At 29.9% G+C, this 24,698-nt stretch overlaps 3 protein-coding genes across 10 annotated transcripts in view; 2 read left to right on the plus strand and 1 right to left on the minus strand.

Moving 5' to 3' along the window:
- LOC124952552 (band 7 protein AGAP004871) lies at positions 1 to 11,407 on the plus strand. Of its 4 annotated transcripts, XM_047502608.1 has the most exons (10): positions 1 to 580; positions 1,724 to 1,850; positions 5,916 to 6,025; positions 6,598 to 6,670; positions 6,831 to 6,913; positions 6,999 to 7,202; positions 7,919 to 7,974; positions 8,057 to 8,135; positions 8,205 to 8,306; positions 8,378 to 11,407. In XM_047502608.1, the coding sequence occupies exons 2-10, from the start codon at positions 1,769 to 1,771 to the stop codon at positions 8,474 to 8,476; spliced, it is 888 nt and encodes a 295-aa protein (XP_047358564.1). In that variant the 5' UTR covers positions 1 to 580; positions 1,724 to 1,768; the 3' UTR covers positions 8,477 to 11,407. The 4 variants fall into 4 exon arrangements, with proteins under 4 accessions (XP_047358564.1, XP_047358565.1, XP_047358566.1 ...); XM_047502609.1 differs by lacking the exon at positions 5,916 to 6,025; XM_047502610.1 differs by lacking the exon at positions 1,724 to 1,850.
- Positions 11,073 to 15,851, minus strand: LOC124952550. Of its 2 annotated transcripts, XM_047502606.1 has the most exons (8): positions 15,640 to 15,851; positions 14,031 to 14,203; positions 13,785 to 13,937; positions 13,570 to 13,705; positions 13,160 to 13,287; positions 12,782 to 13,072; positions 11,687 to 11,932; positions 11,073 to 11,575 (listed from the first exon to the last, which is right to left on the minus strand). In XM_047502606.1, the coding sequence occupies exons 2-8, from the start codon at positions 14,170 to 14,172 to the stop codon at positions 11,454 to 11,456; spliced, it is 1,218 nt and encodes a 405-aa protein (XP_047358562.1). In that variant the 5' UTR covers positions 14,173 to 14,203; positions 15,640 to 15,851; the 3' UTR covers positions 11,073 to 11,453. The 2 variants fall into 2 exon arrangements, with proteins under 2 accessions (XP_047358562.1, XP_047358561.1); XM_047502605.1 differs by lacking the exon at positions 15,640 to 15,851 and having other exon boundaries at positions 14,031 to 14,267.
- The window catches only part of LOC124952546 (BAI1-associated protein 3), a 25,265-nt gene continuing 16,278 nt past the window's right edge, over positions 15,712 to 24,698 (plus strand). For 2 of the 4 annotated variants that reach the window (XM_047502596.1, XM_047502597.1), the window contains exons 1-2: positions 15,712 to 15,933; positions 23,230 to 23,774. In XM_047502596.1, the coding sequence (XP_047358552.1) occupies positions 23,589 to 23,774 (186 nt within the window). In that variant the 5' untranslated portion in view covers positions 15,712 to 15,933; positions 23,230 to 23,588. The remainder of the gene's footprint in view (positions 15,934 to 23,229; positions 23,775 to 24,698) is intronic. The other 2 variants (XR_007101942.1, XM_047502595.1) reach the window with 1 other exon arrangement.

Consider the following 24,698-nt stretch of genomic DNA (forward strand, 5'->3'; position numbering starts at 1 on the left):
GCAGATAAACGATATTTAAAATATACTTCATTTAAAAACTTCAAACTAATGTCGACCTTCAAATAATATTTAGAAAAACACATATATATACATATATACACATATATATTTATATGTATATATGTATATCAATACTTGTGTTTAATAAATAATTCTATATAATTAATTGTTATGAAATCGATCTCTCTTATTTATTTCTTTATCTAATAGTTTATGTATTATTTTAAACATTCTATATAAAGAATGAATACATTCGTCTTAAATTATCTTTTAAAAAAGAATCTATCCATTTGCTGATGAAATTAATGATCGCTTAGATAGTGACCTCTTATAACGAACAAAGCGTACTTTATTACTAAAGCTATGTTTTAATGCTTAAATGACAAGAGGTCAGCACCGTTTGAAAGTGGAAGAGTACCGGTACGTGCGGACGAACTGCGCGTGGCCGAGCGCGTAGCGTTAACCAATGTCTATTAGTTAGGGTGGCGGTTGTCTGATATAAGGACGTCTGAAGCCACGACGACGTTAACGTGGTTTGCCGTGCCTATTTTTTCAATTGTGTAAGAAGAAACGACACAAGGTGATAAAAAGTTTATATTATTTATGTGGAATTCCTTTTGTTTTCCATTTCCTTTACTATAATATTATCAGTGATCTCTTACATTTTTTATATATATTTTTTCCAATTATATTTTTTCGATGTTTTGTCTTACGAAATCGTATAAAATGATGTAAGCTTATCCTTTAAAAATTTAGGAATTTATCAAAAGAGAACTGTGATCATCATAATGTTAAAACATTGTGATATATATATATATATTTTTTTTTTCAACTACAATAACAATGTTCGTTTTAGTGGAATTACTCGATGGAAAATATTTATCCTGATGGAAAGAGCATTATCGTGTCAACGTGTTTTCCGTGTGATATTATCTCGATTAGATATTATCAGGATGCTATATATGTGTATATGTATATATTGTCTGGACGGAATAAGGAATAGAATAAAATTATACTTTGGAAGGATGAGCTGTACTTGTTTTTTTCTTTTTTTTTTTTTCGAGAAAAACTGGATATATGAGTGTTCTAAATAAATACAAAATTTTAATGGAATTTTTTGATTAATCATTCTGATTAATCTATATAGATTCCATCGAAATAAATTATATTCATTATTAAGTTGATGGATTATTATCGTGCCGTAACATCGTAGAATGTTATAGATATAAATTTGACATTTAATTAGCAATTTCATTTTTTTAACATACGATTACTAAATTACACGAAATAGAACAAAAGAAGTCTCATAAAATATTTGACGGCTCTTTGGGATAATAAGAATTATTTACTCGAGTGTATTAGTTCGAAAAAGAGACTTTTTTTTGCGAATTCCGTAATCAGAAAAATAAAATTTTTTCTTTTATCTCATGTAGTTAAAAAAATTACGTGCTAACAATAACATATAAAATCATCCGTTTTACTTTTGTGTCCGTTTTTTTCTTTTCTTTTTTTTTTTTTTTTTTCATTTTTAGACATCACCAACGTTAATATCTTACACAATCAACATCGTAAAAAGTTTCTACACGCTAAAATCTTTTGATAGAAATAGAGTTGTTTAATTTTATTTGAAATTCTATAAAAATTGTGACGTTTTTTTATATGTAATAAAAATTCTCTTTCTTTCAAGGAAATATCGCCATTAATTTAAATTTAACTATTTTAGGTGGCGAGGTTTGAATCTCGCGTTAATCCCATAGAATCTCTTCCTATGGCGACTATGAGTAATGCTAATGGATCCACAATTCAAATCAACACGCGTCCGGATGATATACGAAATCGTATTATCGGAGGTAAAATATTCTTTTCATTGAAAAAACAAATGGGTATGATTTAAAAGTAAGTTAATCATTTTTCAATAAATAAACATTATTGAAAATTTATCGTGAAAATTAATAAAAAAATCGTGAGATAAACAATATTCTATAGAATTTTGTTAAAGCAGTATTAATATAAGAATTATACAATTAACATATTGCATGCCACGTCATTCAAATATGTATGATATTAATGTTTCTTGCGAGGATGCTTCATTCGTACATACATATATATGATGAATATATTGAGTTAAAAATATATATAACGCATTTCGCGCATTAATAATACTATGAGCATATAAATTGAAATTTTTCTTAAGTTGATTATAATGAAAATATAATTATGTTTGGTTTTAATTAAATTAATATTTTAACTTGGTAAACATTAAAACCAATAATTTTGTAAAAAGTTATTTAATTTAAGTTTAATTGACTTGGTAAGAAAGTTTTTTTACGTTTAATTTAATACTTCATCATTATATTTAACTTATTTATATTTTAAATTTAAACATTTCAGATATATTTAGGGGAAAATCAGTGCATTGGTTGCAAAAAGTATAAACCATTTTAGATTTGTTTCGTTCTACTTCACGTTCTGTTTAAGTTTAGTATATCATCGAACATATTTTATACGTAATTTTTTACCAATTGCATCGGTTCCTTGTAAAAACTTTGAAAATACTTTTTCGAGATCTTGTCAAATTATGTTGAATATTTAGCTGTTCCACCACAATGTTTTCTCTAAAGGCTTGAATATTAATTGTTTTCTTTGTAGCATATTAGTATATCATCCATTTGTCACTGTTAATTCAAGAATAAGTTCAACAGAGAGTTTCTTATATCATTTGACATTTTTTCTGAGAATTGTTGCATAGAAAGTCATTTGATCTGATAAGTCTATATCAATCTTTATTATATACTAGAATTTCTGATCACTTCTTCAACATTTTTTTTTATATCATATTTCTATGAACTGGTGACGTGACCTTTTCATCAATATCTTAGATATAGCTTGTCTTCTTCCTATGACATAATCTTTTTTACGTTTTAGAATCAATTTTTATACTATATCATAATTTTATCTTTTAACTAAGCAGTATTATTAAACTGATACGAGCTTTACAATTAATAAATAAATCATAATGCGAATTTGGTATGAATGAATTATTGCTTAAGTGTAAGGAAGGTCGTAATTTTTATTTTATCATAGAAAACTTTAAGCAAAGCTACGTAGTTGTATAACTATTCGGAAAAAGTCACAGAGGCTTTTACGATATATTTTAGGAGCTATCGAAAATATATCATAAAGGATTGAATTGGGTTCACATCAGAGTTAGAAACTTTGCCCTCGAAGGTTCTGAGATAAGGGCTGAACTATTTAACTCATATAACTCATTAACTCATATAAGACGAAGCCATGACGTATAAATCTGGGATTATGAAAAAAATTATGTTCCCGTAGCGGACTGTTTTTTTTTCTTTTCATTTATTTGAATTTTGTAATTTGCAAGTTTCGAATTGAGCTGATATCTTTTTTATTCTAATCGGAATAAAAAAATTACAATGTTGTTGAGACTCTAATAAAAAAATTGTCAGATTGTTCATCTAAAATCTTTATTTAAATATTAAATTATAATTTATTTGTTGATAGAGTCTTTTACTTAGCAGTATTGCCAATTCAAATTATTGTCCAAGTTAAACAACTTTAACAATTTCAATTTTTTTACGAAGACTTGACACAACTCCGACAAAAATGTAAACATCAAAATGATATTTTCGTTGAATAGATTATCGTATAATAATAAACGATATTTCAGGCGGTAAAAGCAATGGAACGTAGAACCTTAAATAGTAAGCAGTAGTATAAGCGGACATTAGTCAGCCAGCTATAGGTAAACTTGGTTCTTTAGCATTCACCTTGTATATATACATATCCACGATCCTCATCTTTGCGTTAGAAATATGGTTCAAGACTATATGTGGAAAGCAATCGATGAAGGCATTGTATTAATGTAGAAATCGAAAAATAAAAAATTACAACGATTGATTGCAGCTCAAAAAAAAAATTTGTTTTATCGAAAATCTGTCCGATAGGAAAAATAAAAAGGAACAGAAAATAAAACGTTGACGTGTGACGTTTTCATTGGAGAAAAAAAAGTGTGTCTGGGAGAATGGGGCTGGAAAAGTAGAGTGGACATTCATAGAATGAGAGAAAAGAGTAGGTCAGAAAGATAGGAAAAAGGATAGGATGCTAGTACGCGCATTTCGCGCATTTCGCGCATTTCGCGCATGCCACTATGGAGGAGAGGAAGATAGAGAGGACTTTCCGTATGAGTGGGCGGCTGAACACGGTCAGACTAGGGAGGAAATATCTCTAGGAAAGAGTGTGACATTTCAAATCTTGAATACTTTGCTGCCACGTAGCCTACTACAGATGTGGAAGTTTAATACATGGACAGAGAGAGAGAGTGAGAGAGATTGAGAGAGAGAGAGAGAAAGAGAAAGAGAGAGAGAGAGAGAGAATGAGAGAGAAAGGAAGAGGGAGGGAGGGTGGGAGAGAGAGAGGGCCGAGAGAGAGTGAGGGAACAAGGGAGCAATTCACTGACTCAGGTAAGCAGGTCACTGGGCACATCGCTAGTAACTATTTCATTATGACAGACGGTAAGCTTAAAAACATACATTAAGAATAAAGTAATTGAGAGGATTTTAATACGTAAAAGATCTTTGTAAGGCGTACTACAATGAATTTCGATTAAGACTAAATAGTTATATTTACTTAGGTGTGGTTTTCAATAAGATTTTTAGTTATAATTTGTTTATATTATTTTACTTTGAAAACTATTCTTGTTAAATTAATATACCCAATATATTCTTAAAAAAGGTGCCATTGACTTTGTAAACTCGTTTTTTATCATAAATAAAAGATGTAAATTTATTCAGTTCGGTGTACGTAGCTTACTCGTAAAAGGACGCGCGTACGAATATATCGATCCGTAATTCTTATTCTTTCTTTTGCCGGTGTTATCGTTAACAAAATCGATCCTGTGTTTAAATGAATTATCGAACAAGAACGAGTTTGCGTATTTATGGGAGTGTTGAATTACGTTTCACGCCAATTCTGACCAAATTTTCTTTATTTTTTTTCTTACCTTTACTTGGAAAATATTAAGAAAGGAATTACGGAGGAACAAGAAAATAATCTAGGGGGATTATGAAAAATTATACGAGTCTTTCTTTATAATTACACGCAAGGGATTTACTCACGAAACCGTTTGCGTAGTTTTTAACTTTAATGCAATTTCTTTTTATGTATATATCCACATATATGTACCTCTGATATATGATACGCATATCGATGGACGCGAAAATACATGGTGAATATGTAGTCTCATTTACTGCCCGTTATCGATCTTGCACTACGAAGAAAATGGCAAATTTCTTTATGTCTATCGCATTTCTATGAATAATTAAAAAAGAAAGACAAAAAGAATATAATAATAATAATTTCAAAGAGAAAGAAAGATTATTTGTATTGATATTGTTGTTATTCAAAGATTATGTACAATATATTATAAGGGCAAGAGACTAAAAAGCTCTCCGTACACTTAAGAGGATGTTATTATAGGTTGGGCTATATAAACACTCGTTAGTTAATAGCTAGGCTGGAAAACACTTTCGAGAAAGTACAAGAGTATGCTCTTTTAGAAAAGGGACTAACGAAAGAATCTATTCATACTATACCAACGAGAAAAGAGCACCTCTTATATGACTCGTAGAATCGAGACTATTATACATCATTTCTTATCAGAACTTTTCTTTTGTAGGTTAACGAAATAATCGATTCTTTTTTTTTTTCGTTGGAAAATATCATCTAATTGTAACAATTTAATTTGTTCTACGTACATATAGATGCCCTAATTAATAGCTCAGTCTCGTTCTATGGATTAATAATCAACGAACAACTTATATTTAATTTTTCGATAATTATTAAATGATCCTGTATCAAATATATCGATAAAATTTTCGTTTTTATTGTTTTAGCGGAAGATTCCATACAAACCGATTCAAAAACCTGCGGTAATATTTTAGTGGTATTATCTTGGATTTTGGTGATCATGACTATGCCATTCTCTCTCTTCGTTTGCTTTAAGGTAACAATTTTAAGAAGATCTATTCGGTTTTGCTTTTTCTTTTTTTACTTTTTTTCTTTATTTTCTTCTTTTTTTTTTCTTTTTTTTTCTTTTTTTTTTTAACGATCACTCTATAAACTGTTATCACCCTCGTTGTATTATTATTAGAACTGACAATTGACCTCAAAGCACCGTCGAGATTCTATAAAAGATGCACAGAATTCCGTTAATAGTTACTTCATCATTTCTTTGATAGATTTAGATAGCAGTAAAATGTTGATTATATATAATTTAAAAAGGACAATAAAGAAAAAAAATTGTTTCCGATGAACAATCTTTTAATAAATAAAATAATCGATTGTTGAGAACTGAACATGGAAACACGAAGACAGCTGAATGTCATATGAGTGTATTGCATCTTTTTTATTATAATATTTTATGTTACAACAGAAGATAGTAATCATTTTTCTTTCCTTCTTTCTCGGAATATTATAAATATACTTACGTAAAATGTAGGACACAACAAATTTTAATAGTTTTGTTTTACGAATATTACGAATAAGAGCTAAAATATTTTTTTGTTACGTTAACAGGTAGTACAAGAATACGAAAGGGCGGTTATATTTCGATTAGGCCGTCTTCTATCTGGCGGTGCTAAAGGTCCTGGTAAGTTTCTCTTATAACATATATATATATAGACATGTATGTATACGCAAAAAATAGAAATATATACCAGATATTAAAATTCAGAAAAAAGATTAGATATAAGATATATTATAATTAACAAAATGTCATCTATTAACGATAAAAATCACATTTTTAAAAGGAATTTTCTTCATTCTACCATGCGTGGACAATTATGCTCGAGTCGATCTTCGAACGAGAACATATGATGTTCCACCGCAAGAGGTAATTCATTCGAATCTATGTTTCTCGAATGGATTTAAATGGGTATAACAGATAATGAAAGAAAGACCAATCGATTATTTTACAGGTATTAACAAAGGATAGCGTTACCGTATCCGTGGATGCAGTCGTTTATTATCGTGTTAATAATGCCACTATTTCTATTGCCAACGTTGAAAATGCACATCATAGTACGAGACTTCTTGCTCAAACGACGCTTCGAAATACTATGGGCACAAGGCCACTACATGAGATACTTAGCGAGCGTGAAACTATTTCTGGTAACATGCAGGTACGATTTAATATTCGATAATAATTCTTTAAAATTATTGGTTGAATCGGATCCAAGATTAGTCGAGTAAGAAATAGTTGAATACTTGAGGCCTTTTGATTGACTTGGGAAAGATATTTTCATGAAATCGGAAAAGTATTTAGAAAAAAAATTTGGGCTCAGCGTTAATTATCAAATACAAACAAATATTAGCTACGAACAATATTCAAATTATTACTCACTAGGTAATGAAGATTTCTTAGCAGAATTGTCAGTAATAATGATAAATAAATTCTATACAGCAACTTGAAAGACTCCAATCAATGATTTTCTTTGAATCAATCAGTTATATCCACATTTAAACCTGACATTGAAAAAGATGCTGTTGTGCTTTGGTGGGAGAGTACTGAGAAAATTTAATTTGAATTGCTAAAGCCGGATGACATAATTATTGCTGATATTTATCGTCAACAATTTATATAAAGAGTTATATAAATTGTTATATAAAGAATCGCTCAAGAAACAACCGCTTTTAATCGTACAAAGCAATTTAGTTGGATAGTTTTATCGTATCTCTCATATTCACTCGATTATATCATCGGATTATCATTTGTTTAAAAAAATTATTTACTTATGAAAAGTATTATACCTTTAATATATATTACTGTATATACATATGTAAATACATAACTATGTAAGAATATTTGTAAAAGGAAATTTATTAATATGTATTACAGATTTCCTTGGATGAAGCTACCGATACATGGGGCATAAAAGTCGAACGAGTCGAAATGTAAGAATCGAATGAAAATTATTAAATTCATCCTGTCATCTTTTTAATATTACAATTCTACATAAATAAATAAAATTTGTAGTAAAGACGTACGGCTACCTGTTCAATTGCAACGAGCTATGGCAGCAGAAGCAGAGGCAGCTCGTGAAGCTCGTGCAAAGGTAATAATTATATCTATTACAATTGGTACATTTAGATGAAAATGATCTAAATGGATATTCTGTTTTTAGGTAATCGCCGCCGAAGGTGAGCAAAAGGCAAGTAGGGCGTTAAGAGAAGCATCGGAGGTAATCGGAGATTCTCCGGCAGCATTGCAACTACGTTATCTTCAGGTAAGACGATTATATCATTTCGTTACTATTTTTGTAAGAATAAATACTTACTAATTAATTTTTTATCGCAGACCCTTAACACCATCTCGGCTGAAAAGAATTCGACGATCGTATTTCCATTGCCCATTGACATGCTTACGTACTTTATGAAAGCAAGAGAAATGTCTTAATTTTATGTATTATTCAAATGATATACATATATTCAATATGTACCAAAAAGTTGGTAAAGATTGGAAATTGTGAGAAGATCGATCAAGTATGTGGTGATCGTATCTCTTATGTGTGTACGTATTCGTTACGTTAACAAGACTTGAATCTGACCAAGAAGAGGAGAGTTGCTAATGGTAGACCAAATTTCAACGTTTATTATTAAATTAGACAGGCCATAAGATTAATGTTCTTGCTGAAACAAAGAACATTTCGCGGTATATATATATATATAGAATTATCTATACCGAAACAATTAAAAAACATTCATCGATATTTTTGGATGATCTTATAATAACATCACTGCTCTATTTACAAACTAATATAAAGTATTTACGCAATACTTTGATAATACTTTAAATCAAAAATCGCATCATAAGCAAATAGAACATCGAAGAACATGAATTAGGGTGAGTACATAATATATTACATAGGTATATTCGACGTAGAATAAAGAAGGAAACAAAATTTAATATCTAGTTTTTAATACCGTAAGTTTACGTTTACACGTAAATCATGATTAATTTGATAAAAAAAATAAAAAAAGAATTTCACACTGCCAATCAAAGTAATACGTACACGACCGTTCCATAATTCCATATTTCGATAAGAGAAAATTTTTAATTTTGCAAAATATACAATTTTGCGAGATAATGGAATGACGAATCTTCGTAAAATTTACGAACTACAAACAAGAATACTAATCTATCTGATACGAACCTTAAGAATTTTAAGATTAGACAAGTATTTATATATTATACAATAGAATTTCTAATATACGAACTAATACAGATATCCATATGTTCAGATGAAAGAATTGTCATGAAAAGACAAAGAAAAAAAAAAGATAATTTATACTAAAATATAAGAAATTATCCATTTCTATTTGGATTTTTATAATCGTCTAAATTACCTAAATCATTTATTACGTTTAACCTTATAAATATGTAATTTCTTCTTACCAATAAATTGAATTTTGATCGTTATAGAACAAAAGGAACACTACGTGGAATATATCTGCTTTGATAGTTCAAATAATGAAGGTTTTACCGTAAATCGCCTATTAATTTTTATGGCACTAAAATAATAGAACTGAAAAATTTATCTCAATGTCGAATCGTTTTTACAATGAAAGAGAAGATTGAACAGCAAAGCATAGAAGCGTCGTTTAAATATTTAATCCAAATATAACGGCCTGTAACGATAAATGGTTTAGCATCAGCAACTCTTTCTCTTTCTCTCTCTCTCTCTCTCTCTCTCTCTCTCTCTCTCTTTCTCTTCCTCTCTCTCTCTCTCTCTCTCTTTCTCTCTCTCTCTCTTTCTCTTTCTCTTTTTCTTTTTCTCTTCCTTTCCGGCAATTGCCTTACGTATGGTGCTTATTAAAGGTCTTTCTCTTGGTTAGAAGTTTAAATAATAATTAATAAGTTTGAATGTTTGTACTTGAACGATTTTTACTCAAATTTTTACTAAGGCTTTTACGATCGGCTAAACAAAAATTTTAAAATATTTTATATTACGATCAGATGTGTCAAACTTTTGATATTCAACAAATCGTACGATCATGATTTGTCATTTAAAATTTGAGAACAATTGACACTGATATGATGTTACAAGAAATATAAATACATTTCTATTTTAATAATAACCCATTCAGTAAAGACTGTCGATCGTATTAATTTTCATCTCACTTTCTTATTTTTATTCAATTCACGATTGTGATATGAAAGATATGTTAATTAGCAATTTAAATTACTCCTCACAGTCAATTAAAATGGTACATGCCTAAATCTTGTAATTTCCATAATAGTTATTCTGAATCTCTTTTGTGAAAAAGAGATTCTTCAATCAAAAAAATTACGAAGTATCCAACCTATTGATCTTCACGTTCTCGCATTATTTATTTTCGATTTATTTATTTCCGATGATTGTCTTTATTTTATAGGAAATGTTACGATTTATAAAGAATATTATAATGAAATTAAAGTCATGATCGCACTTGCTCGCACATACTTCTAATAGTTTTAGTTTACTTTCTTAAGATTTACGATTTGTTTTTTTTTTATGTTATTGAAATCTTCGATTTTTTAGTATTAAAAAATAAATAAACCTAATATATATACTATACATATATACAATATACATACACGAGGGTATTTATGCATTTTTTTATTGAAGAATTTTAACTTTGACGAAAAGAAAAACTTTGAAATTATCTAAATTAATTAACTTTCATAATAATTATTAAATTTTTATGGAACAGAAGACGAGGCGAGATTACTGCAAGATCATTAATACATAAACAATCTAAGATGACGCTTTAATTGACTGCTAGGAAAATTTATTTATTTCTAAATACACTAAGTACATTAATAAGGAGAGAACGACACGAATTGTATTATCTGATATTAAACTAAAACTAATTCTCTATTTCTTGTTAACATTGTTTATGAAATATTAATGTTTAATCTATGGTATTTTATATATATATATATATATATATATATATATATATATATATATATATATATATGTATTTATGATATATATATCGACGTGTTATTGTGTGAAAATATATCTAAAGAGTGCACTACTGTTGTATGTTACACATGTATTTATGATTGGATCGCATGATTGGCTCGTTAAATGTCTGATTGATTTTTTCTTTAGGTGATAGGTATTATTGAAAAATCAAAAGTGTACGCGTAATCAAATAAAAATTAATGTTTGAAAATATACAAGCGTAATTCGAACAAGTGTTTATTATGTATACTTGCAGAAGAAGATACAATACTCGCGAGATCCTATTTTTTAATCGGATTAACATCGTCCTAATATTAAATAAGAAAGCTTGTAAAACAGTTGGAAAGATCTTTAAATAAAATATGGGCTCGTAAGATTTGAATAACAATTTCTTTATCTGCCATTCATTTACGCAATGTCTCACCTCAACTTTGTTGTGCACGGTTGTTGAATATAATTTAAACAAAAACCTCTATTTCCAACATCGTTAGGTGCTTCGATCGCATCCGTATGAAAGATTAATCTGAAAGGCTTGACAGTACCTGAAATAAAACGCGTAAATATTTTTATTTGGTTATTGTACATGCATAAAATAGAAAAAAAAAATTTTTTTTTCGTTAAAAAAAAATGTCATGCAAACGATGAATACTTACTAATGACCGAAGATGAGTTTAGGTTTTGATTATCGGCATTAAAGGTACCGCCACACAATCGATCTATACAGGTAGTGGACATCGAAGGAGATTTGCCTGCGTTAATCGCGCAAGGAATCATCAGCCAATCTGTTTGACACATGGCTCCTGTCATGGAGGCTATCTGTGTTCCTTGAGTATTACCCGTTAAAGTGAATGCGTTATTACGAGACATTTGCCCTATGCCACTATTAGATACCATCGTAGCTGTAATATTTATATTTTATCGAAGATATATATATATATATATATATATATATATATATATATATGTGTGTGTATATAAGGGATGGCAAAACTAATATTTGAATAACTCTTAAATTATGTTTTCTATGAAAAATTGTTTCGTGCCAATATTACATAATTTTCTATTAAGATTATTTATGACACTGTCTACTATGTCTTACTGAAATCTTTGATGACATACAAACTTTAACTTAAAGTTAAGCAAAACAAATTTTTAAAGAACTGAACAGAATATTTAGTTAAGTATTAAATAAGCCCAATAAAATTTAATATATTTTACATATATAGAATTTTCACATTAACTCGAATTTCGAATTAAAAAATAAGATATTCCATGTAAAGAAACAGGATTGATATTCAAATCTGTATAAAATAATTTTTCATGGAATGTATAATTTAAATGAAGTTATGCAATATGTACGTAATTTTGTTTAAAGAACGAACTAAAAACGAAGAGATTTAAAAGGTCAAGAGGTTCTATTCTTTATTGTTCATTTTCGTCATATGAACTTTATAACATAAAGTTTTTATTTTATAACGTATAAAATATAATCATCTGATTTTTAATCTTTCAAAAATAATCATTTCATATATAAACAAATACATCATTCAAATGATTATTTCCTTTATGGGTTTTAAAGAGCAAAAATTTATCAAACATTTACGAAATATTATATTTCGTTAGTAATCAATTCATATTATAACGTTTGATGGCAAAAATGACGAAAATAAAAAATTTATTACTTTTTTAAATCTCTTCGTAACTTTTAGGTTACCTTATTGAAGATTTTTTTTTTCTTTTTATCGTACCTTCGTCCGAACATGCCATATATTGAATACCACAAAAGTTTTTTTCCATTCTGATGCATATACTGTAATCCTGATTGGACAATTGCAAGCCGGCCGAGGAATCAAAATTGAATGATTTTATTTGTCCTGATACACCAGTAAAATATTGCAAACATCCTTCTTCTGCTCTATAAATTGTATTACAGCGAATCTGTGAGATTCGGACTTTCCAGGATCGTGGAAAGGAACTTCCGCTCGTGACAAATGTCAATGCAATGGGATTAGTTTGCCCTATACCAGCGTCGATGTACACTGTGAAAAAACGAAGAAAACGTGTCTTCGATCAACGAAGAATTTCAATTTATTCGATACTTGTATTAAAATAAAAATCTATCTTACTGTGGTTGTCATTATTAGTTCCACAAATAGTTGGTACTGGATTACCTCCAGAAACAATAAATTGATCATAAGTGCATAGATTGTTGATCGTTTCGGGTCCTCTTATCGTAAACTGTACAAAATCCAATCTACAAACAGTTAAAAATCTTATTGAATTATATATAAATAAAAATGTATTCTCGCTAAGTTATTTAAAATTAAATAAATTTTTAAAGGCCGAACACGAAATTCAAATATAAAGAAACTGATATATCATATGTCAATAATTTAAAAAAAGAATCGTATTTCTTTGTTCAGTCTAAGAAAAGGTATTTAATTTTAGATAGAGCGCAAATACTTTTTTTACCCACTGTACGTATACCAGATACATATATAAATCTGAAAATGATCAAAGAGTATTTCTTTTTCACCTAAATTGGCATACATCCGGATGTAACTTCAAAAGCGTAAGCTGACAGGAATCCGTACCATCGAACGTCGATGGATAATTAGGATTAACGAAATAAGTGTTATTATCGTTGATCATTTGTCCGCACGAGACCATGACTAAACGGTAAAGATAATATCAATTTTTGAGAAATAAATAATTTAAAAATGTCATTTTATTATAATATATATTTCTTACCGATACAACAGACGCCATAACCATTCGCGCAAACTCCACTGGATATACCACCTCGTTGCGAACATTCCGTTGATGATATGCAAGTACCATTTTCACCATTCAATCCACCACAGGCATTATTTTCAAATCTTACGACGGTGAACAGTGGAAAAACTGAAGATAAGTTATCAAAATGTTTTATCATTATTTTCTTTTATTTTTTCGTTCGTCAATGATCAAATGGTCGCACGATAAACGCGAACTTACGTCGTTTTTCTCTTTTATTTTGTGCCAATCTAATATTTTGAAGAGCTGACATTTGAAGCATTTGCGTTTCGGGATCGTTAGATTCTTGGGATCGATTTTCATTCGTTTGCCACAAACGTCGTCGTTCTGGTAATTTTTGCATTTTCCATATGCTCCAAGCATCGATTTCAATGCTTATTATAATAAAATTAACTATAAGTATACTTAAGTATCGTTTGTCGAACATCTCTACGATTAAAATATATACCGAATTTATATTTTTTATTTAGATAATGCTTCCTTTAAATTGTGAACATTTAAAACGTTACTCCGAGGTTACAGATATTACACTAAAGACGAGAGTTACAAAAACGCGAAATTAAATATATTTGAGGAGATGATTTACACGGTCTGCATACCGAGTTACAAACCGATTCTCGCGATTATTAGGGAAAGTCGAGTAATTTAATTGAAAATAAAAGCGTGAGTAACTTTATGTATTGTGCTTATTCCTTGAAGCATGATAATCGTCGCTTTCTTAACTCGTAAGTTATAATCGTTGAAATTAAATAGAACATCGTACTTTCCATTCAGAGTATTCTATACAAAGACAATCACTTTTTCGAATACTTTCATTACTCCATTTTCATTTTTCATGCATATGTCATAGACATTCTAACATTTATCAAAGAAAATTCAATAGTTTCCAATTGCAAAAAAAGTAAATTGTTTGTATTCCGCCATAATTAGAGTTATTTTTGAAAATGTATATCTCCTTAATTATACGCGATAAAGATTTCGTTCTTACGAGAGACATTAATTAGAAAGAATTAGATATTTATAAAAGAATATACATAAAAAGTTTTATATCTGCGATTAAATAATTACAATAGACAAATGTTCCAAACAATACTTTTAAAACAAATTAAAATAGTTCATTTTTAATCTCAATTATACGAAGCAAAAGTAATTAAAGGCGAAATACAAAACTGAAAGAACTTTATTTTACAGAAAATACAATAAACAAATGAACAAAAAACGAACAAAAAACGAACAAAAAACGAACAAAAAAAGAACAAAGAAAAACCAATAAATATGACATTATTCTAGAAAAGATTGCTCGATTAGGATTTTGTTCGGAAAATGGGGCTTTATGCATAGAAGTGGCAGGGGTAGAACAGCATGAGCGGCAGGTATGAAGAGAGAGGGAAAGCAGGGCTGGCAGGAGCGTAGGTGAGCTAAAATAGATCGATGGACGGGTGCGCACGCAAGTGTACCTCCGGTTGAGTTAGCGTAGCCTGCAGGGGAGGTAGACCCTTATGGTTGAGAAAACGTGGGTTGGGAGGAAGATAATAAAGGAAAGGAGAAAATTGGCAGCTCGAAAAGATTCTTGAAAAGAGAAAATTCGGAAGAAAAGAAGAGAAAATGGAAGAAATGGCTAGTAGAAAAAAGGGTCGAATCTCCAAAGAGTAAAGGCGCACCTCTTTCTAGTTCTCTCTCTCTCTCTCTCTCTCTCTCTCTCTCTCTCTCTCTCTCTTTCTCTTTCTCTCTCTCTTTCTCTCTCTCTTTCTCCCTCGTTCTCTCTCGTTCTCTCTCTTTCTCTCTATTTCTCTTTCTCTCTCTTTCTCACCTGTTTGCCGGCAATAGGGTTGACTAGGTGCGGACGGTGGCGGTGGCGGTGGTGGCGGCGGCTGCGGCGCTACAAGTGGCTGGATTCGTAAATCGGGAGCACACGAGCGCGCTCGCCCGCTCCTTCCTTCCAGTTTCCTTTTCGCTGCTTGCGTAGACGTGCACGTTTTATCGCACGGAAACGCGCGACAGCCCTTCTTAGGATAGTACCTTCGAGTATCTATCGAGATCGTAGCTTCTACACTGGGACACATCCAATTGCATCTACGATAACTTTGAATTCGCATTCTTTTTGGTAAGTAAACATATAATGGACATGGAAATTCATATTTAACATTACACGAGCCAAATTTTTTTTTAGCTGGTTATCCCTACTGTAGGATGGTTACAATTTATTTGCTTTATCTTTTATTATATTTTTTGTTTTTTTCCGATGGAAATGTCATATCATCAGGATTTCGACAGATGATTTAACAGAGAGCCATAACGGTATTGACTACTTGTGCTTTTGTCATTTCTTAAAACATATGAACGCATTTATTCTCTTAGATCTCCTTTATTTCAAACGCATAACGTGCTACGACCGTACTAATACGATTTAAATGGTACCTTTTAAGGAGAAACGCTAATTGAAATTTCCTTGGACCAAGCCAACACAACTCTCGTATTACCGAGGGTCGGCTGATTCTCTTACGTTGTCTAAATTTCATTAAGCTACATTGAAACTACTTTCATCAGTTTACTCCATAATTAATTAATTGCTAATTATTTAAATTTCTAAATTTCATTTCAAATAAATTTTTATTTAATGTAACCAGATATAATGGACATTACTTTCTCGTTGATTTGCCACTTTAATTCTTTCAAAACAAATATCTTTTTTTTGTAAATTTAAAGTTACTCTCATTGCCGGGAAAAACAAAATTAAATAGAAGGCCATCGATGGAACTCCTAGATCTGGAAAATCGATTCTCGATTTTACGAACGCCAAAGGCTATCTTTGCATTAAAGCTACTGCGGCCCGTATTCCAATATCGATACTCCTTTCCCTACGAAACCGATGCAAATGAAAGGTTTATTGGAACGAAAAAATTCGTCTACGGAAGAATGGAGGCAAAGGAAAAATTGAAGAAATGTTTTGAAAATCTTTCCACGCCGTATATTTTTTTTTTCATTTTTACCGTACAGAAGGATCACAGTATGGAATCGATTTTTATAAAACGATACAAGCAGAACTTCAAACAGTTGACGTATATGCTTAAATACTAATCCATGTGAAACGTAAACATGTTATCGATATCGTATCGATAGGTTCGCTCAACAGGTTAAGCGTATTGTGCTTTATGTTCGTCAATCGTTAACGTACTTTATTATTAACAATTATTTTCTATTGTAAGGCTTGCTAACTGGTACGATATGTATGACGTTTGACGATTGACCTTAATGGTCGATAGATACAACTGTAGTGACAGGATTAATAATTACTTACAGATACCATATGCTCTTAAGACATGTTTTGTAACAAAAAGTTTTGCGTAGCTTTGGTATATCGATTATTTTGCATGCGTGTGCTTTAACCTCGCGTGGCTACGTTCTACTTTTTATTTACGATATCGCGATGACCAGCTGTCGATCTTTTACACGATGAAAAATAAAAGGAAATTAAAAAAGAAAAGAGAAAGCATAAGGGGGAATGAGAAGGATATAAACGAAAAAGTTTTCCTCTCGTATAGCAATTATCGAATATTCAAGTTATGAAAAGAATTTGTTAAATATCAGTAAACCTTTTTTCAAAGAAAAGCTCGTCAGTTCATCTGCATTTCCTTTTTCACGATTATTGGCAGCTACATTTGAAATAATATGTATATGAATGGAATGAAAGAGAGCACAGATCGATAATGAGGAGATACAAAAAATAAAAAAATAGAGAGTTTAAGGAGTTTAGTATATTAATTTCTTTCTTCTTTAGATTAGGTAGCTATTTCTATATGTTAAAAATACGTTTTAATGTTTTTTAACAATCAGATTTGATACTTGTATACACAAAACGGGATGTAGTCTATTCATATGTAAAATGATTCATAAAAGCGACTGTAACGTGCTTCGGAAAACTAAGTAAATTCTTATTCATGAATTAAATTTTTTGAAATTATGAATGACTTGTATAAAGTTAATAAGTTATATAAATTATATCAAGAATTTTTGCATGCATTTGTAATTATTCGTAGCTGCAATGAAAATGTAGAGTAAACTTCTTGCGAGATTTTTTATTGAACTCGATCAATTCAAGTTTTGATCGAACTTCAACAATCGAATCACGTTAATTTATATAGTAAATATCATTGGACTTAAAATATCATCGAATATTTAATATTTAATTGACTAATACTACAGTTCTAAAATTTAATACTTCTTTAATGAATGCATGACCTTTAAAATTCATGATATTAGTAAAATTTGATAAAAAAAAGTTTTAGAAAGTATACACTTTAACTTGTCATCAGAATTGAATATCATTTTCCAGAAAATTGTCAAATTGTAAAATTTATTCACAATTTCTGAAGGCTTCGTTTTACAAATAATATCCCCAAATAAAACAAATGTCTCGGGTTCAAAGAAAATATAATTATTTTTGCAATTCATTTTATGCATGAATAGGAGATTTACAATGGTAAGAAAACCCTTTGAAACATTCACTCGTATGATCTTACGAAAGAAACTTAATTGCAGGGTTCGTGTACCTCCCTAACGTAATATACTCTTTAATTACTAACGCTTATTGTTTATTTCTAAAGAGACATGCGACCTGGCATGCTTGCTACACCGACCGTGTTCTTTTTTTTCGTTGAACGATATAAGTCAAGCTTATCGATAGAAGAATCTCGGTGAGTTAAGTAGTCTCACCTTTTACTATTGCTCTCTATGACTTACAACCTTTTTCTATTTCTTTCCTATAATTATAATCGGTTTTTCATGTTCGGTAGTCATTAAAACAAGAATTCTCTTTGCGAATCTAACGAAAATATATTATTGCAATCGATGGAAACTAATGTACTTGTCCTAAGATATCGTGTTTAGGAGCATGCGTGCGCATGTGTTACAAGTTTATGAGGAGGCACGTACTTAGGCACTAACTCGTATTGAGTCACGTTGTTCAGAATAAAGAAGAATACGATAACTTATGTTAGTTCTAAGAGCTTTTACAGTAAGTATTATCTATAATTTTATATTCGAACTTGTTCTCCAAGTTTATATAGTTTTTGAGTATTTTCCAAGTACATACGTTTATATGTAAATACGTACATATATATATATATATATATATATATATATATATATATATGTACGTATATATATATACATATATATATATATATGTACGTATATATATATATATATATATATATATATATATATATATATATATATATCGTATACACATATATGAGATACGTATTTGAATATTCAAATCTTACAAATAGTCCAATTTAAACGCTTGTTATTAGTTTCTCTATTTTCCAACCTGAGAAACCTGAGGTAAGTCATTTGGTTTCGCAAAATTATGCTTCTCGTATACAATTATTGCTCGTTTCACTCACGCGAGCCAGACTCTTTTACAGATCATCGGTTATTCGAAAGATCGAAATCGAACAAACTTGATGCAAAATATTCTTCAATATCGTTACGATCTCATCCACCGAGTTGGAAATTTCTACTTTTATTTTTTTTTTCTTTTCGTTCAGCTTTTTCCCTATTCATATTCTATAATTAAAAAAAAGTTGAGCAACCACAACATAATCGATTATTTATTGTCGCTCGATATCTATATCACGCTAACATAACTCTTGCTTGTTATTAATATACTCACAGAAAAATAGATATACAATATACACAAATAGCTACAGAAAATTGACAAGGTCTTTACTTTTCTCACTTTCTATCTTCTTTTTATTTCTTGTCGTTTCATTCGCCACTCAGAAATACCACTTACAAATGACACGAGTGCTTTCAGATTGTCTTGTTATTGATCCTTTATTACGATTTAAGATCGAGTAAGGAAGTACTACATACCAACGTAGATCCAATGAGAATCGCTAAGGGTTGTGAAGAAGGTAAAATAAATGTAGGTACTATTGTACATCATCGTGATGGAGTGGTTGGTCGATGGTTCTTTATCGATTTTCTTGCCGATCGAAAGACCACACTCCATCGGTCTTCTCTTGACTTTTATCATTATTCGAAGTACGCTTGCCAACTGCCGAGAAACGAATGGTATCGTCTTTGACGTCCGAGAAAAGAAATGTTCTATTTTCTTTCTTTTTTTTTTAAAGAGGAAAATATTTTACACCTTTAAAATCATAGTTACGTAACTGTAACAATGTCACGGACATGTAATCTCAAATGATGCATATGTATCTAAATATTTATTGTATATATGCACATATCTATGTATATATGTATGTATGTATGCACATAAATGCATGCACTTACGTATCTATATATTTCAGTTTAACTATTAAAAGGAATAAAAAAGATTACGTTAATGCTATCATGAATGTAATTCGATTGATATTATTGCTTATATTTAATATTATCATGATTAATGAAGGAAACGTTTTATAACTCCGGAACAAATAATTTCCATATTAAATGTTTATCAAAACTTTTTCTTTTTTTTTTTTTTTATTGTTCTGATGAGTACTACAGAGATTTAAAGTTTGCCGATAACTTTTTCTAATATTCTCTATAATTTAATTTCTTTTTGAAATTTGTTGGAAACTATATTATAATTTATTTGAAAAGATAATTTTTTTTGGATCTTCATGTTAATATCTACAATTTATTTTCATGTTGTACTCAAAATGAGGCTACTTATTTCTTTGTCATTTTATGTGTATAAATATGGCACGATTGTTTTAATAAAACATCCAAAATGAAAAGAACAAAGGGAAATACTATCGATATTTACATGGCCGAGAATTTTATCAGTGCGTTAAATCGATGCGTGTTCTGTAAAGCGATGATAAGGGCGTATCCGATAAAATATTATAGATTGATATCAATTTTATTCGAAACTCGTCGTTATCGTACCAATATACAATAGACCGGTTCGAAGATTTCCATGATATTTTGGCAAAAAATGAACTTTCTCATAAGGATATCTAATAAACTTGTATTATTTCTTAAATGTCGAAGGATCTTAAAAATGAAAAAAATTAATAATTGTATTCGTTATGCCCTGCGACGGTTTTGTTTAATATTCTCCTTCTGTTTTTTTTTTCTTTACAATAAAAAACATTCTTTCTTGTTAAGAAACAATAATTTCAAGTAAAATTACTGTACTTAATGTACGTATTACGAAACATTTAATAAAACAAGAAAATCTTCGAAGTTCTTTAATATTGACAAGTAATATCTCCAAATAGTAACACATTCAAAGGCAAATTAGAATGTTTTTCTATTCTACATAATTATGTAAAAATCTCTTTCTATTTCATTCTAGGTCAGAATTTATTACTGTTTAAAGCTACCAGCATTACATCGCGTTTTACGTATATGTCTTCCCGTCCATTATCGGAATTTTGCAAAATACTAAGAAATATGAGATGATCGTACTAAGATGAAGATAAGGCTTCGTCTAGGTCCTTTATTTTTTGTCTGCAATCAGTTGAAACAGTACCATTAGAGATTGCACAAAGAGACATCTGAAATACTTTTTTTATATAATATTTTAATGTTACGTTAGCTAGTTTCTCTTTCGTTTCATTCAACTTAAATGATATTTTGTGTAGAGTGTATGTTTAAATAAATATTATATAAATGTATGCTATAAATATAATTATAAAATAATATATATATATATATATATATATTTGTATTTATTTTGTATTCATTTAATTTTATCAGTGAAGTTTATATTACTCGTTTGTTCAAATTCATATTACATTTCATTTTATATATGTATATATATTTGAGTAGCATTAAAAAATTTTACTGAGTATTTTAAAGCAATAAACTATATTCCGTATTTCCTTTTATTATTCAGATATTAATTATTTAATAATAATGGAAGCTTTCCGCACATACCAAGACTTATTCTTTACATTAAAAAATTCATTCAAAGACAAGGACAATTACTTATTTTTATATCAAAAAAGTAAGGTATAAAATAAAACCTTTTTTTTTTAAATTTGTTTCAAAAAAATTGATTTTAAACAGTAAGAGAAAACCAATTAAATAAATAAATCTATTAAATAAAAATAAAATATATCACAGCATACAGGTACTATTAGAAAGAGATTAATTTTTGACATTTTTTTAGTTTTTGCGATATTTTTTATGCTCCGAAAGATATAAAAAAATGTCATTAAAATTCTGGAATCGATCGATTGTGCGACAATCCGACGAATTCACGAAAAAATGTGTCCTGTCAAATACTCTTTTATATATTCGTAAAAACGTATAATCAGAGTCATTCTGTATTGTGATTGATTCAAGTTGTTCTCGTTGGAAATCTTGTCTATCGTATTATTTGAAAGGCATCTTTCTCTCTCTTTCTTTCTCTCTCTCTCTTTCTTTCTCTCTCTCTCTCTTTCTTTCTCCCTGTCCTTAGAAAATCATAACAGAAACATAATCAAAGTAGATCTGTTGAAATTATTGTTTCAAAGGATAGGTGACATGGTAGGAGACGAAAAGTGTGTCAACGAGGCAATCGCGACTTTCAATGCTAATCGATCTCTCGATGCGACGCCTTTTGTTTAGTTGTACGGTCAATAATGCGCATATCGAATGATCTTGCTTTTGAGACAACGTTCTCTCGAACTTGAGTGCTATCCTCGGCGAACATAGAAAGCTTAACCTAGAGATCTTGATATGCGCAAGATAAAACAATACGTTTCAGGGTCAGATGTTAGACACGCGATTCGTCTCGATATTCAATACTATATATGATTGTTAATTACTCTTAAAATGGACGGGTGTATTCTTGCGAAAAGGATGAACCATTTTAACGAGATTGCCGCATAACAAAATTGAAGATATCTGATATAAATCTCAATCAAACGATATCTGTGTTAAGAAAAGTAAATTATTTATTTCTAAAATAAGAAATGGAGTTTTCTTTTTTTTTTTTTTTAACACTACAATTTTGAATAATAAAAAATAATGAATTAATAGTGATTTAAAGCCCAAGAAGAATTTCAAAGCTATTCTAACTGTTGTAACGCTAAAATCTTATTTTAACATTTATACGGATAAGATCTCCTTCCTCTTTTCATTTGCGTTTCTATTTGTACACGTAATACGTTTTCTTGAAGAACGCAAAACCGCAATGATAATGTAACCGTTACTCTCGCCTAGTTTAATTTCCCTGTGGCGAGACATCTTCCGGTATACAATTCAGATTCTCGTCAATAGTTTAGCGGTTTCAATGTTATTGTCACACGGAGATAGAAATTGTACATTAAAAAGTGCAATCTTTTTTTCTTATTTATTTTTTTTTCTTTTTTTTTTTTTTTTTTTTTTTTTTTTTTTTTTTTTTTTTTTTTTTTTTTTTACCATTGCTAACATTTTGCATCATTTTTATTTACAGACGAGGCAAATGATCTGTCATTTCTTGAAAAGATGATTTTTTACAAAGAAAAGGCTCGAATCATCGAGCTCCAATGTCGACGAAGAAGAATAGAAAGTGAGGAAGGCGTGGATGGCTCTTGGACAATCGAATCGATATCATCCTCATCGTCGTCGTCGTCGTCGTCGTCCTCATCGTCGTCGTCGTCGTCGTCGTCGTCGCCGTCGTCGTCGTCACTATCGATGTCGTTGTAATTTCATTGGAAAATTTTAAAAAATTGAACAAATGGATGGTCGATCGAGAATAACGATCGAAATGATTTTCGTCGTTTGAAAATCAGCGTGATAACGGCAAGTGAGAGAACGAACGAAATTTTGAAAATGAGCTTCTTCAATTCTCTTCAACAATACGTGAGCGATAGTGTGGCGAGCTTCAGCCTCAGCCCTAAGAGATTCTCCTTCAGTCGAGAGGACTCTGCTAGTACGACAGGTAGAAGCGGCTCGAGCGGAAGCATAGTCAACGACAATTCGAGTGCACATCAATCGACTCCTCATGGTTTTCCCAAGGTACCAACATACATATGTCCGTTAATCTGAGATGTCGCATTATATTTATTTCCATGAGTAAATTGAAGAAATACTTTTTTTTTATAAGTTTAAGAGTCCTTAAAACTTATATGTTAGTTTCCTCATAAAGTAGAATATTTTTAGAGCATATCGAATTATTTATTATATATATATATATATACGTGTGTGTAGATAATATCGAGATAAAATTAAAAAATAATTTTAGAATTTTGTAAAAAAAAAAAAAAATTATTTTCCATGCAAAATGTAGAACTGTTCGATTGAGATAACTCATGTTTCGAGGTGTCATGGCCCAAGAAAAAAAAAAGATTTAGAACATAAAACAGAAAACATAAAAGGAAAAATATGATTTCTTTTTCTCGCACAAAACTTCTTTACGAAGATCGTATAAATCCAAAAATATTGACCTTCTTTCGTGAATCACTTATCACATCTCACACATCGAATCTAGTCGTCTTATCTCGATGTACAGCTGTATTACTTCCTATACCCGACATATTCAGTATTATCTTCTTCCTCGAAACTTTCTTCAGACTCTTGGACTATAAAAGCTGAAAAATTTTTATTCGAAGATGAATCTTCCATAAGGGAGACGTTTATATTTGAATTTGCTTATATTTTTAACATGTTTTGTTATTTATGTTGCTTAAAACGTCTCCTGTGTTTTCTAATTTGTTAAACTACACCTGATGGTGTATTGGGAATTGGATTAATTTCATTTAGCCTTGTGTCTGATGTATCTGTCACGGGAGTCTTTTTATTAATTGCTTGCGAACAATCAGGTGACACAGATTTTAGTTTTCCATTTTTCTTTGTATCTTATATTTGTTTCTATAATAATCCTTTACCTTTAAAAATGATTAATACAAAAAATAAAAATCCCTGAAAAAAAATTAATCCATT

The sequence above is a fragment of the Vespa velutina genome, chromosome 10, assembly GCF_912470025.1.
Source record: "Vespa velutina chromosome 10, iVesVel2.1, whole genome shotgun sequence".
Taxonomy (NCBI): Eukaryota; Metazoa; Arthropoda; class Insecta; order Hymenoptera; family Vespidae; genus Vespa; species Vespa velutina.